Raw genomic sequence first — 14795 nt, 5'->3', positions numbered from 1 at the left:
ATAAACTATTAATAAAACTTTCTGAACACTTTTTTATTCAATCAATGGTTTTAGATTTACTTGGATTTAATTACCTTTATACTAGGAAAAAAATTAAACTTAATATTTATTTAAAGATGAAATTTACAGTATGTAAACATTATCTTTACTGCAATTAAAGTAGATATTTAAGAATATCTTTTAATTGATTTAATTTTGTAAATTCATACTTTACATGAAGCAAAGATTAAATTTACTGCAAGTAAAGTTAATATTTAGGATTTCTAATTATTAAATTAAAGAAATTAAACTTCTTATTTAAGGACAATTAAAGTTGCTTAAATCTTTACTTTACTTTGCAGTAAAGTTAATTCAATGTGGGACATTACATCACCTTTAAGGCCAAGTAAAGTTGATGTAAAGATGACCTTTACCAACTTTGACGTTAAACAGTAAAGCTGATTAAAGTAAATGTAAATATTAAATTTACAATACATTTACTTATTTTGTAAAGCTATTTTTTCAAGCAGTGTTGCATATGACTTATGAGCTATGTTTGTGTGAAGAAGTACATGTAGATTTAAGATGAAATATTCATAAACTTCTTTCAATGAACTTGAACTTGCTAAAGTGAGAACTTGCACAAATGTATCGACACCCCCTTAGGTCATGATCAATCATAGTGTCAAGTAGTAGATTCTAATGTTAATTTTTATGAAAGATATTGACTGGAAACATTTGCACAAACAGCTATACTAACAGCTAGACAGACAGATGGACATGTTTATTCCTATATACCTTACTATGACAGTGGATTAAACTTAATGTTCATCCCCAACCCCTAACTCTAATAAAGAATATTAAAGATATACAGAAATGCCTACCTCTATATCTATAGGGTAATGTTCCTCTTTATCAGATGAGCTTCTTTCTTCAGGTCCAGTTTTTTATTAAAAAAAGGAATTACATGAGCATTTCTTCTTTTGACAAAAACAAATAACTAGTACTAAAATTAAAATTTGATTTTTTGGAGGTGGAATTGAACATTCAAATTGTTCCAAGTTCAGAACAAGAGGGATAACTGTCAGAAATAATGATTAAAATCTGACCTGCGTTTTTTGGTTGAGAAAAAAAACCAACATATGCAATTCTAAAAATATTCTTTTTTTAAGTTAAAGAGGGAGAACTATATCATTGGACCATGGTCAAACACATGCATGACTGGCTTATTTATATGACAAATTTATAAGTCAAATTGAGTTGAATGTGTGCAATTTTTACTGAGATAATGAACAGACCAATTTATGTTGGGCCATATTTTTAATTCACTTAATTAAAGGAAGCAGTCATCTTTATATGTAGAATGATTTAGTTTGATGATTTTTGGTCTAATATTTTCTAGTATGAACCCAAAACTAATATGCCATACCTTTATAATTACACTATCAATTAAATTTCCTTAGAGAAATCACATTTGCTTTTCATTGCCCATGACCCAAGGGTGTGTCATGACCTTGACCCAAGGTCATTTGGGGAAGTTCATTGCAAAAGAGGTTCAAATGTGAAGATTTTATTCTAAGTAGACAAGATTACCTCTTGAACAGTGGTTCCTTTGTCTTTTGTTGGAACTGGTGTCGACAACCTTGAAAGTACCTAAGAAGCAAAAAATAAATAATAATAATAAATGAATAAATAAATGAATAAAAAATGAAGACTGTTTGACTATGGTCTGACTGCCTAGTTTAATTTATCCTTATTACAGTAAAACTCGGTTGTAATAAAGACCCGGGGACTTGTCAATTTAATTCGCTATATCCATGACTTGTTATATCTGTATAATGAATTTGTATCACTATATAAAATAGCAAATTTACAATATCCACTTTTTCCTTCAAGAATTTCTACCAAATAAATTAGGGAAGCAATATTCACAAAACATACTTTGAATAAGTTAGGTTTTATTATGAATTGAATTTTATATAAAACACATAATGAAAATTAATTAGTTCAAAATATCAAATTTTGCGATCTTTGAAAATTCGTTAATAAAGATGTAAGTTACGTTCTTTTTAAACTCAAAATCAGTTCGCAATACATACCTGTAAATTCGCTATATCAGAGTTCATTATAACCATAAAATTTTACAAAGAATTGATAAAAAATTTTCTGGGGACCCTGAAAAACTTCGCTATATCCGTGAACAAGGTGAATTTGCTTTATCTCTGTTCATTCTAAATGAGTTTTACTGTATATTTAATTGAAATAAATTTTTAAAATGTTTGATTAAAAAAAAACAACTAGTATTCTACAGTTTTGAATTTAATTGTCACCTTTTTGTCAGTCTTGAGACATAAAAATATCACATGAATTATTTTACTTACTTAAATTTTAAAGCTTCTTTTTAAAAATAAATCGAAAATGTGTACATACCACTCTAGGCTGCTTCTTTGGCTGTTTTGTCTTCCTTACAAAAATCTCAGCTTCATCCTGCAAAAAAAAAACAACTTATGATTTCTAATTTATACATGTATTTACATGATTTATCATTAAAAAAAATACCAGTACTCTTTCATTGCTTAAAAATTCTTTACAAATCCAAATATGGTTGGGTTAAATTACAGTCATACTCATATCATAGAACAAGAACATATACTCTCTGAAGTTAAGTTCAGGAGTTTTCTGGACATAAAACAAATGACCTATGCAAGATTTTTTCAGTACAAGAATTAAAAAAAAATAACAATACAAATAAGTTTTATACCTCTTCACTCTCGCTATCCTCCTTGATATCCAGAAAGCCACCATACTTTTCTTTTCGACACATCTCTCTTGCATCCCTCGTGGCTGAGATGGCATGTGCCCTGACTCCTCTACCCCATTCCTTGTCTCTGTTGTACACTTGAGGTTCGGAGTCTGTGATAAAAATCAAAGTTAAAACATGTTACTAATTATGCATTGTACCAATGTGTTTCTTTTCGCATTTAGTGAGAATTCTTGCTCTTCTTTGCTCCATCTGCTGATCAAGTGAATCATAAACCAAACTAAAATTAAGGCTGTTTGAAATTCAATTTAGGCCAAATTAAATAAATTCCAAGATTCTTATCCAATTTTAAAAAACAATCGAGACGAGCGGGTGGCTTTTTAAAATATTTTTTTCAATTTTGCAGATTTTTTATTGACCTGGTAGACCCGTGTAAATTTATCTATATAATACTCAAATAAAAGTAGAAGTCATATATCTCTTACTTCACATCATCACCCATCTTTCACAACCAATGACCCTTGTTACATAGGTATTACAGCAATTACCATTTTTCAGTCGTCATAATCATGCGGATATTCGTAGGATTTAAAATGAAAATAGAATAGTAGTTGAATATTGATTCCGATCTGAATAAAGACGAAGAACAACAGAAATAAAAAAAATTGAGGTGGGGGTAAAAATTGGGGCGAACGGGGATGAGAATCTAGGAATATTTTTACTATGGCCTTATTGCTACATATGCATACCTGTCAGAGTGAGAATCTCCACCAGGTGTATTCTCCCCTCAAAGGACAAATTCGTCTGACAGCCAGTCTGTAAATTCTGCTGATTATCAAACCGCTTTGTTTCAACGACAGCTGTACATCCATCCCAGTCGAACAGAACTAGAGCCCATTTAGGTGTTTTGGTTTGTGCTGAAAATCAATGGAAAAAATTGAAAAACTGAACTCTGATTCAATAATCATGATCTTTAATTTTAAAAATATATTAGCATTGCCCCTAATGTACAGTAAAGATCATTCCCTTCCAAGTCCAAGGAAATCTATATTGTTATTCCTCTGTATTATTTACAACTTACTTGTTTTACTTTTAATTAACACTTGAGCAGGAAAAATAGTTTCAACAAAATTAGTGCAATATGCAATACTCTTAAATTATTTGGGATGCTTAAATGAATAGTAAAAAGACACATTTTTTTTTAAATTTCACTTAAATTAAAGGTCACAGTGACCTTGAAATTGGTCGCGACACACCTTCTACCTAAGATGCATAAACTGGCCAAATTTGATGAGTGTAAGTCTTATAGTTTTCTAGTTATGGGCTGGAAAGAATTTTTCCATATTTGGCTATAACTTCTTAATAAAAGGTCAGAGCGACCTACTTTTTGTGCGCGACACACCTTCTACCCAAGAACACATCAGATGACAAAGTTTGATAATCGTAGGCCTAATAGTATTAAAGTTATGAGCCAGAAATGAAAAAACTAACAGACAGACGGACGGACAAGAAGCCTAGAAACATAATACGTCTTGTCTTAAGACGGGCGTATAAAAATCAGTATATCTCAAATAAATTTTCAGGAAATGCGAATAAAACTACCAACAGTATATTTTTTCATAATTGAAAATTGATCAACTAATACATTTTAGGAATAAAAATCGTAAGTATCCAGGCTTTTGAGGAAAATTTTATACATGTATTAATTATACTTACTCAGTACTTTAGTTTCTCTTATTTCTTTGATCATTTTATAATGCAAGGTGTATAACGTGTTTCTTATCTTTAAAAACACCATACATTACTGCTAATAAACATTGGTATCTAAGGCTAAAAGAACTTCCAGTTTTTAATATCAATAAAACGTCTATGTAATATACTTGTCAAAATTTCTAAATCCTCACTTTTATTTTTTCAAAAAGTTCAAATCTAGCGATTTTTAATGATTAGAAATTTAGAAAATTGATTTACTAACAAAATTACTCATAAAAGTTCCTGAAATTATGAATTTCACCTCGCAGGGGCATGGCCCTACCCTAAGTGACCCTTGGTGGTTATGACTTGAACTAATTTGATTCTACACTACCAGAAAATGCTTCCATATAAATACTAGTATTACTAATAATGGCTTTGCTATTCTTGAGAAGATTTTTGTAATATACATTTTAATGTAAAACTTGCATCCCCCATAGTGGCCCACCCTATCCCTGGGGGTTATGATTTAAACAAACTAGAATCTACACTACCCGAGGATGATTCCACATAAATATCACTAATACTCAAGTCGTGATGTTCTTTGTACGGCTAAACATGTAAACCTCTTGATTAAAGAATCATATAATATTAATATATCTATACATGAAGAAGGATTTTACTCCTGGCATACCCTTGCAATGTCTATATCTGAAGAAAATAATTGAAATAGCAATGACTACAACAAAAAAGATTTGAAAATTTGACAAAATTAGAAATTCAGTTAAAATGAAGTTGAAGAAAATTGTACTAGATACAGTAACCGCATCGTTATTCTTTACAGGATACACGATACGATAGGATACACGCACGATACGATAGGATACACGCACGATACGATAGGATACACGCACGATAGGACAGGATACACGCACGATAGGATACACGCACGATAGGATAAACGCAAAACACGATAAACGCAAAACACGATACACGCAAAACACGATAAACGCAAAACACGATAGACCTGATAAACGATCTTCCTGATAGGATAAACGCAAAACCTGATAGGATTGTTTCAAAATGCGGAACGTTTTCTAACAAGACGAAAAGATTATTTTGTTTAGTTACTACAATATTTCAATTTAAGTACTTGCAAAGCTTCAAATCTAAATTATAAAGTACATTTAATTATTATAATAATAAAAATTGAAATCACTGGTAATTTTACAAAAGTTGTGTCTTTATATATATTTTTTGACTATGATTAAAGGGATTATTTTGAAATGAAAACTGTAGTTTTTTTTTTAATTTCTGCTCAAGGGTGTGGATTTACAATTATTTGTGTAAATGTTGAAATTCTCATCTTAAGGTGGAACAATGACTTCTTTAATTATGGATATTTTAACATACATCTAATTCTTGCAAAAAAAATCCCTTACATACTTGTGTGCTGTTTATTACGGGTACTATTATAAATTTATGAAACTCTTTAAATAGATGTATTATTTATTTTAAAAAATATACATTTGTACCTAATAAATTCATCTACAAATACTAAATTATTTCACGGAAGAAATTTACGCAATAAATTAAATATTTGTATTTAATGTCTAAAGCTTACAATCTGCGGTGTATCCAAAAATCGCAATTAAATATTAAAATCTTAGGGAACAAATACATGTAGAAGACCGGCCGAAAGACAGGTCCAAGGAAATTAGCTTTAAAGAACTATATAGTTCAAGAAAATTAATTTCCTGAGTAGAAATCTTAATAATTGTTAATATAATGGGGCTCTGCATAAATACTTTAAACTGTATCAACAGAATTTGAATCTGCTACAACTGCACATGTACGTTTTCGCTAAGCTCTAACTCATGTTCATGAAAACGTTTATACATCAGATACTTGAAACCTCGTATTAATTAACAAACATTGAATGACTTTTTTTTCTTTACAATAGAAAACAAAAATTGAGAAACAAAATTATTAAAAGGGTGAAATGCGACTAAATAATTATAAATCATTGCTGTTTCTAATGAATTATTAAACCCTGAAAATTATTTTGGACTTACCCGGAAATCTCATATATGGCGTATTCGAAGGGCGGGGTGTTGAAAGTCCGTAACCAATTTCAACCAAATACATGTAGCCAAAAATAATATTGATTTTTTAAATAAAGATATATACGTATGAAATGAAATCGGTTAATACTATAAATTTATTGGGTGTAATGCGAGCAAATTTTCATAGTTTAAAATGTTATAATTATTTTAATCTTTTCTACGATCAAAGAAATTGTTTCCTAGAATTAATTCTGTCTTTAACCCGATGAAAACCCGGTGATCCGTTAGAAAAACCGATGATCCGAAAGTTCATGTACCATACGTGCAGTATTTTTTTTTTAATTTCATTAAAAGACATTTACATAAAGTTATGGAAACATCGTACAGATAAAATAAATCAGCGGATTGAGTTAAGTGACTTTGTTTCATTAAATTAATTTATAAGATTTTTTATTTAAATTCAAGTAAGGAAATGATTTTTTAAATCCATAAATTGTACAATTATTTAATTGATTTAGAAAAAAAAAATCAATTATGAGTGTACATGTAGTTCACGAAAATAGATACTGTTTGACACAAGGTTGACGGTGAACACACACGGGCCGAGGTGTCATTTAGGGGGCTAGGGGAGAAGGGGAAGGGGTGTTGACCGCACAGAAAGGCCGTGTGGTGATTAGATAGGTACACATACGTGTCAGCTTTATGGTAGGGAAAGCTCTTCGATTTGACATTATATTATATTGACATACATTATATTTTGGTTTATTTCCACGCCGAAAAGGTAAGCTGTTCAAAGTCATAATGTTTTTTCCTGTTTATTATTTTTAGATTATCAAATGCCAGATAAAATTAATGTAAAACTTCTATTCTATAGTAACTGCCAGGCATGGTGTGATGAATTGGGTAGAGCATTTTCATGCATTACATTTTATATTTTGATATAATTTTTTTTTTTAATTTAGACATATCAAGAAATTTAACTAATTAGATAATGATAAAAATAAGTATAAAAGAATGTACCTATACGGAGAAAATCTGTGTTAAAATTATTTGGATCATTGTCTTAAATGCTTTGTTATCATTTTTTTTAAATCAATATTTTAAATAATTGTGCATGCATGTACATGCAGATCAGAGGCGAAAACACATTCCTAATATAACCAGACGATTGATAGGGGGAAAATGAATATTGTGTTTAAAAAAGATACATATAAATCCTCTGCTAATTATTATTAAAATTTTCCGTGACTTACCGAAAACCATCGTCTAGTGACTCAATTCCATGAATAATAAAAAAAAAAAACCAGGGAATCGATTATTTCATTTTCAAAAATTAATTTTGATTCTCTGCTTGTCTATGATACGATTATTTTCTTGATTTAATTTATTATTAATTGTTTAATTTATTAATTATGTTATTTATATATTTATTCTTTTCATTCCACGCTTCAATATTTCTTTTAATGATGAAAAACTAAGGAATTAAACTATCTTTTCTCTTTCTTGGTTAAAATAATCTTATTTTAGTTAACAAAACGAAAAAAAACTCGGAATGCCTGGGTAGTTTCTTCTTGTAGTAAAGATAAAAAGCAAGGGTTTCCGAATATACACGATAAACGCAAAACACGATACACGATAGAACCTGATAAACGATCTACACGATAAACGCAAACACGATAAACGGAAAACACGATACGATAGGATACGATAGGACACACGCACGATACGATAGGATACACGCACGATACGATAGGATACACGCACGATAGGACACGATAGATTTGTAAAGAATAACGATGCGGGTACTGTAATTATAAAGAAAAAACTATGGAAAAAATATCTAAATTTACAGAAAATTCAAAACTATACTTGTACAGTAAAATAAAACACAATGTCGATATGGAAGAGTATCTTATGCTTGAAAATAGTTTTAAGAATAGACAAGTGCTAACTAAATTTCGAACAAGTGACCACTGCCTAATGATAGAAACTGGTACATGTAGACATACAAAAATACCTCGAGAACAAAGATTATGTTCTTCATGTAGATCAATACTGTTGATGATGAATCACATTTTTTTCTACAGTGTAGCTTGAATATACAAGCAAGGAATCTAATTATAAAAGCTATGTTAGATAATTGTTCTTCATTCTACCTCAAATCACCTACTCAGAAACTTGAATATATACTAAGACCAAAACTTGAAGTTATACCGGCTGTTTGCACTTTTATAAAACAATCATTAGAATTGAGAACTAAAAGGTCCACATCGGTGTAACATTAAGGGAATAAATTTCTATATGGATATTGTATATATAATTCATTGTTCTCATTGATTTTGTTTCTTTTTTGTATTGCTTGACCCATATGGGTGTAATATGCAATAATTAGATTATATTATATTATACTAATCATGGCTTTGAAATACTTTAGAAGATTTTTAAAGAGATTTCCCTATCTAGTCCTGTGTAGAACTTTGATCAGCCATTTTGCCCCCCCCCCCCAATCCCAAGGGGTCATGGTTTGTACAAACTTGAATCTACACTACCTGAGGATGAACCAACTGACCCTGGGGCCACAAGATGTCAAAATGTTGGAAATTTTATCATAATTTTATTTCATCATAAATTGTTGATTAGTACCAAAGAGCAGATTTTAAGGCAATAATTTTTTTTCAGAAATAAATTATTTACACCCCCCCCCCCGATACCTCTGACTCAGGGGGCATGAAATAAACCATTTGCTACGTGCACCTTTTTTCATCATAAATATATACACTTAGATCACTGACATAATACCCTGGAGCAAAGGAAAAGATTATCAAGGATTTAATGTATTTTCACTCTGTAATCAATAGATCCCCCCCTACACCAAATGACAACACCCCTGACACAGGGGCCATGAAATTCACTAATTTTGTTTAGGTACTCTTGCACATTATAAATATATACTTAGTTAGTTTATTTAATACCAAGAAGCAGAGAAGAAGATTTTCAAAGAATAATGCATTCTCACTATATAATCAATAGAGCCCCACCCTAACACCAGAACCCCCGACCCTGGGGCCATAAAATTCACAACTTTTAAAGAGGCATTCTTGCTCATTTTAACTATGTACTAGTTAGTTTATTTGATATCCAGAAGCAGAGAAGATTTTCAAAGAATTAATGCATTTTCACTATGTAATCAATAGGGCCCCGCCGTAACACCATAACCTCTGACCATGGGGCCATGAATTTCACAATTTTGGTAGAGGCACTCTTGCTAATTATAACTATGTACTTAGTTAATTAATTTAATACCTAGGAGCAGCCCCACAGGCCCCAGGGGGGGGCAGGGACCACGAAATTCACAATTTTTGTTCCCCTTCACCCATAGATGCTATATGCCAAAATTGGTTGAAACTGGTTCAGCGGTTTCAGAGAAGAAGCTGAAAATGTTTAAATGTTAACGCACGACGGACGACGACGGACGAAAACAGATAGCAATAGGTCACCTGAGTTTACTCAGGTGACCTAAAAATATATTGAATGGTTTCATTGAAACTGAGCTAAAAGTAAATTCAGAAAAGTGAGGTAAATCGCAAAAAATTAAGCTAACAGACAGACAAATGGATGGACAGACATAAAGACTATAACATAATATTACATAATATTCATCATAAAACAAATGCTTAAGTATCAATCCTGAAAAAGGATTAAGATTTTATCAGAAAATTTTGCTTATAGACCTAATTTTTAAAGTGACTTTTATATGGGCCAACTTGTCAATAATCGGTGGCCAACCTGCCAAACATTACTATCTGAGGTGTCATTGAGCGCAGCTAGGTTAAGGACTGCCAAGAGAGGGTTAAGTCTATATATGCAGAGCTTTGGGAAATCAATTATGACGTCACGGTGAAACTACACAAATGAATCTCAGTGAATAAATAATAATTTTCTTTTTCATACACTTTTACATTAAGGTGGAAACTGGAATGCCACAACAACTTTTCCTTCATTTAAGACATCATATCATGAGTACACCGTGAGAAAAGAATCTTCGTTAATACAGCAAGTTGAGAGAAATAAAAAAAGCTACATGTATGAACCCATAATAGAAATGCCTATTGCATATATTAGTCTTTCTATTTATTAAAAATGATTTTAATCTAAGTCTTTGATTCTTCCCCTCAAAATGGAGATCGTCGTTACCATTACAAGAATATTCATAGTCACTAAAAGGCTTTTACATCTGTACTTTGTTTATAGAAAAATAAAACACTGAGTTAACCTTAATCCATATCATTAAGTAAGTCGTACCTGTATTCTTCAACCTGTTGTACGCAGTACTTTCGTGGTGTAATGCGTATCTACAATCGCTAATGCGTAAATGTTCGCCCTATTTTAATTTTCAATGCGTATTTTGTAAAATTCAATGTGTATTTCTGTAAATACGCACCTTATCTGGTATCTTGTAAATGTGAAATTTAAAACTTCATAAGCGTGATCTAAAATCAAGTCATATTTTTTAATGCATTAATTAATATTCAGTCTTATTAAATTAATAACGAATAGGTCTTAAAGAGCCGCAGTCATGCCCTTTTATACACAAATGTACTACAATCACATGCACACACCCCCCTCCTAGAAAATCTCAGAAGTTCAATGATATTCCCTTAACTATATATTATGATATTTTGTACACATGTAGCTATTGTCTGTACTATTTTGAAAAGTTGGGAGCAAGTTGTGCGCTGCTGCTTTTTGCTGTAATTTTACATTATTTCAATGCGTATTGTGTAAATCCACAAAGTTTTTAAAGAGACGGCTACATTTTATACAATTCCCGTGCATGGGGAAGTTGCTCCCAGCACTTTTCGGGTTAAGAAATTTGTCTTAAAGAAAACACAATCAATTTCCTGGTGAAAAATTATCCATATATTGTTGAACTTTTACAGTCTTTGTATCTGTACATATTTTATTCTAATTTTAACAATGTCATGTGACGTACAGATGATGTAGGTAAAGTCGCTTTGGCCACACTTTGTTGAGACCCCATACAAACATATGCATTAGTACAATTCCCATCCAATTTAAACTCATGCTAATCATGCTAATAAAAAAGATATCAAAATTATATTGATTTTCTCAGAATATTTTAAAGCATATTTCCTATGGGCGCCCTTAACCTAGCTGCGAGCAGAGAACATCTGAGATATCTGTCTAAGTACTATTAGTTGGCCCTCCATTACATGTTTGCCCTGAGTGTGTTCGCACTGAGTGGTTTTGCCCCAATTAATATTAAAGGTGTCAATTTTATGCATGTGTGGATTTATGCAGTTTGCTAAGTTCTTTCAATAGTGTTTGTTTTCTTGCATACATGTGTCTTTTGTTTACAAATTAAACAATATAATATCTACCATTTCTAAACCATTATGTTTTTGATAATTAAAGTAAATATTTATTCAAAATTTCAGGAAAATAAAAGGAAATTGTTGGGGAAAAAATGAAACAATTAAACGTAGTTTATTTTTAATTTCAAACAAAGGTAAAATTGTTTTTCTCATATGTTTATGATATTTAACAAAAACATTCCACCATCTGCATGATCTGACTAACAGTCTTTAAATCAGAAAGAGTAATTAAAATTTAATTCAGCAACATACAATTGAATTAATCAAAGTGCCTATTAACAGTTAATTTACATTTCTATTGCTGATCAAATGATTTCTTAACAAAACCAATCGAGACAAATCCACTCGAGGGGGGCGGGGGCAAGTAAGGGGGTGGGGTGTACAAGTGGAGTGAAATAACCTGGATATGTTTATGCTTAAAGTTGGTCTTCGTTAACTTATGCAACAGTAAGAAATTGATTATTCACCCCTGTTCCTTTTATTTTTCATTTGTTTATTGAAATTAGAATAAAATTATAAGAAGTATTATGTTAAAGATGGTACAGAAAATTCTATTTTTAGGCACCACGGCAACACTTTTCATCAAAATAAAAAGATATTCAGGAATTACTTTTTTTTTATATTGGTAGACTACTTGTATCCCAAGATAATGTGTATATAAAATCAGACCCAAACTGTACATGCTGTAGAGGTAGCATTTTAAAAATATTTACAGATAGACACACAGACAGGTAGACAGACATCTTAACATTACATTAGCTCTCAAGTAACACTGTCATACGAAATTTTTCTAACACTACTTTCAATCAAATTGTAGGTACATGCATCATTACAAACTTTTGGTTTAACAAATGTTTAAGAATAATAGTTTTATTATGTATTTGCTATTGTCTCCTTTTTTCCAGTTTTGACATGTACTGCATATGAACATGATGAAGGTTTTGAAAAGATAGCTTAACTATGATAACTCAAATTATCATGCATCCTTGAATAAGTCCAAAATAAAATTTACTCTCGTTTCTTGTCACCTGACCTACCCTACATTTTACCCTCCGACCCTAAAAATTTTTTTTTTTTACATTTTCATTCTTTGGGGGCTATTTTTCTGAAATACAAAAGTCGGCCAACAGAACTAATACTAACATCACAAGTGTACAGGATACCTTTGGTGGCTTTACTTTATAAATCTTTATGAACAAACTTGCTTTGTAAAATGTTAACATACAGTTTATTTTTGTTATTATATATGCTATATCAGCCTTCTGGATTCATTGAGTTTTGAAAATAGTTTTTTTTCCCTGTCTACCTACAGGTGTACCCTATTTTTTGGCCAGGGGACACGAAACAAGTATTTTTTCTTTTGGCCTAACTACAAATATAAAAATATTACTTACGTAATGGTCCAAGACGACGGCGTGGCATGTTGTCTGCTGCGTTCTATACTTAGGATCTCTTCACTCAAGGCAATCTGAATTAAAGATGACACTGTATTTTTTTCTTAAATATACTATTCATCTGCAACAAAAATAACCAATCAGAAATTACAAAAGCATCTAATTCAAGATGTCTTCTTAGTCTATCACCCAATCAGAAATTGCATACCCCTAATACCTACTGTCAGGGATTCAATGTGCCAGGTAGAGAGACCTTCGTTAATTGGTGGCATCCCAACCATACGAAATTTTTCTAACACTACTTTCAATCAAATTGTAGGTACATGCATCATTACAAACTTTTGGTTTAACAAATGTTTAAGAATAATAGTTTTATTATGTATTTGCTATTGTCTCCTTTTTTCCAGTTTTGACATGTACTGCATATGAACATGATGAAGGTTTTGAAAAGATAGCTTAACTATGATAACTCAAATTATCATGCATCCTTGAATAAGTCCAAAATAAAATTTACTCTCGTTTCTTGTCACCTGACCTACCCTACATTTTACCCTCCGACCCTAAAAATTTTTTTTTTTTACATTTTCATTCTTTGGGGGCTATTTTTCTGAAATACAAAAGTCGGCCAACAGAACTAATACTAACATCACAAGTGTACAGGATACCTTTGGTGGCTTTACTTTATAAATCTTTATGAACAAACTTGCTTTGTAAAATGTTAACATACAGTTTATTTTTGTTATTATATATGCTATATCAGCCTTCTGGATTCATTGAGTTTTGAAAATAGTTTTTTTTCCCTGTCTACCTACAGGTGTACCCTATTTTTTGGCCAGGGGACACGAAACAAGTATTTTTTCTTTTGGCCTAACTACAAATATAAAAATATTACTTACGTAATGGTCCAAGACGACGGCGTGGCATGTTGTCTGCTGCGTTCTATACTTAGGATCTCTTCACTCAAGGCAATCTGAATTAAAGATGACACTGTATTTTTTTCTTAAATATACTATTCATCTGCAACAAAAATAACCAATCAGAAATTACAAAAGCATCTAATTCAAGATGTCTTCTTAGTCTATCACCCAATCAGAAATTGCATACCCCTAATACCTACTGTCAGGGGTTCAATGTGCCAGGTAGAGAGACCTTCGTTAATTGGTGGCATCCCAACCATAATTGGCTTCTTAAGTGTTAAAACAACAAACTTTGTATACTCCTACATATTAACTTCCTACACTTAGTTTGTCAATGTACAAAACCTAAACATGCTCACCTTTTTTATAGTTTCAACTTCAAAAAAAATCAAAAACAAAAACAAAAAAAAAAAAATATTTGTATATAATCCTGATAATTTAAAACTTAATAATTTTTCAAATAAATTTCGACACACATTGTGTAGCAATATCAGGATCATTCATTATATTCATTGAGTCAAACTAAAGCAATATATTTCACACCCTTTAATCAGAATATCAATTTTACTGCATTTAAAAAAAATGTCCCT

General features: G+C 31.1%; 2 protein-coding genes across 2 annotated transcripts in view; both read right to left on the bottom strand.

Annotated features, from left to right (window-relative positions):
• LOC134262262 (uncharacterized) overlaps positions 1-920 on the bottom strand; it is a 37978-nt gene extending 37058 nt beyond the window's left edge. Inside the window, exon 1 of the mRNA XM_062744633.1 lies at positions 864-920. The gene's annotated coding sequence lies outside the window, so the exon portion shown is untranslated. The remainder of the gene's footprint in view (positions 1-863) is intronic.
• A 634-nt stretch (positions 921-1554) lies between these two features.
• LOC134262265 (uncharacterized) lies at positions 1555-13363 on the bottom strand. The gene is made up of 5 exons (XM_062744635.1): positions 13289-13363; positions 3490-3657; positions 2741-2892; positions 2410-2466; positions 1555-1632 (listed from the first exon to the last, which is right to left on the bottom strand). The coding sequence occupies exons 1-5, from the start codon at positions 13314-13316 to the stop codon at positions 1555-1557; spliced, it is 483 nt and encodes a 160-aa protein (XP_062600619.1). The 5' UTR covers positions 13317-13363.
• Positions 13364-14795: the final 1432 nt, after the last annotated feature.

The sequence above is a fragment of the Saccostrea cucullata genome, unplaced genomic scaffold (genome assembly GCF_032062105.1).
Source record: "Saccostrea cucullata isolate Sc308-1 unplaced genomic scaffold, CSIRO_AGI_Scuc_v1 ctg528, whole genome shotgun sequence".
Classification (NCBI taxonomy): Eukaryota; Metazoa; Mollusca; class Bivalvia; order Ostreida; family Ostreidae; genus Saccostrea; species Saccostrea cuccullata.
Note: the sequence above shows the minus strand (reverse complement) of the source record. Positions and strands in the feature narration are given on the sequence as shown.

What these genes read in the sequence shown, in the direction of transcription:
- LOC134262265 (XM_062744635.1), bottom strand. Translation starts at nt 13,316, where the DNA reads ATGCCACGCCGTCGTCTTGGACCATTAC. An exon ending in AGGATAGCGAGAGTGAAGAG is followed by an intron (nt 2,467 to 2,740) that starts GTATAAAACTTA and finishes TTTTTTTTGCAG; the next exon opens with GATGAAGCTGAGATTTTTGT. An exon ending in CAAAGAAGCAGCCTAGAGTG is followed by an intron (nt 1,633 to 2,409) that starts GTATGTACACAT and finishes TTTGCTTCTTAG; the next exon opens with GTACTTTCAAGGTTGTCGAC.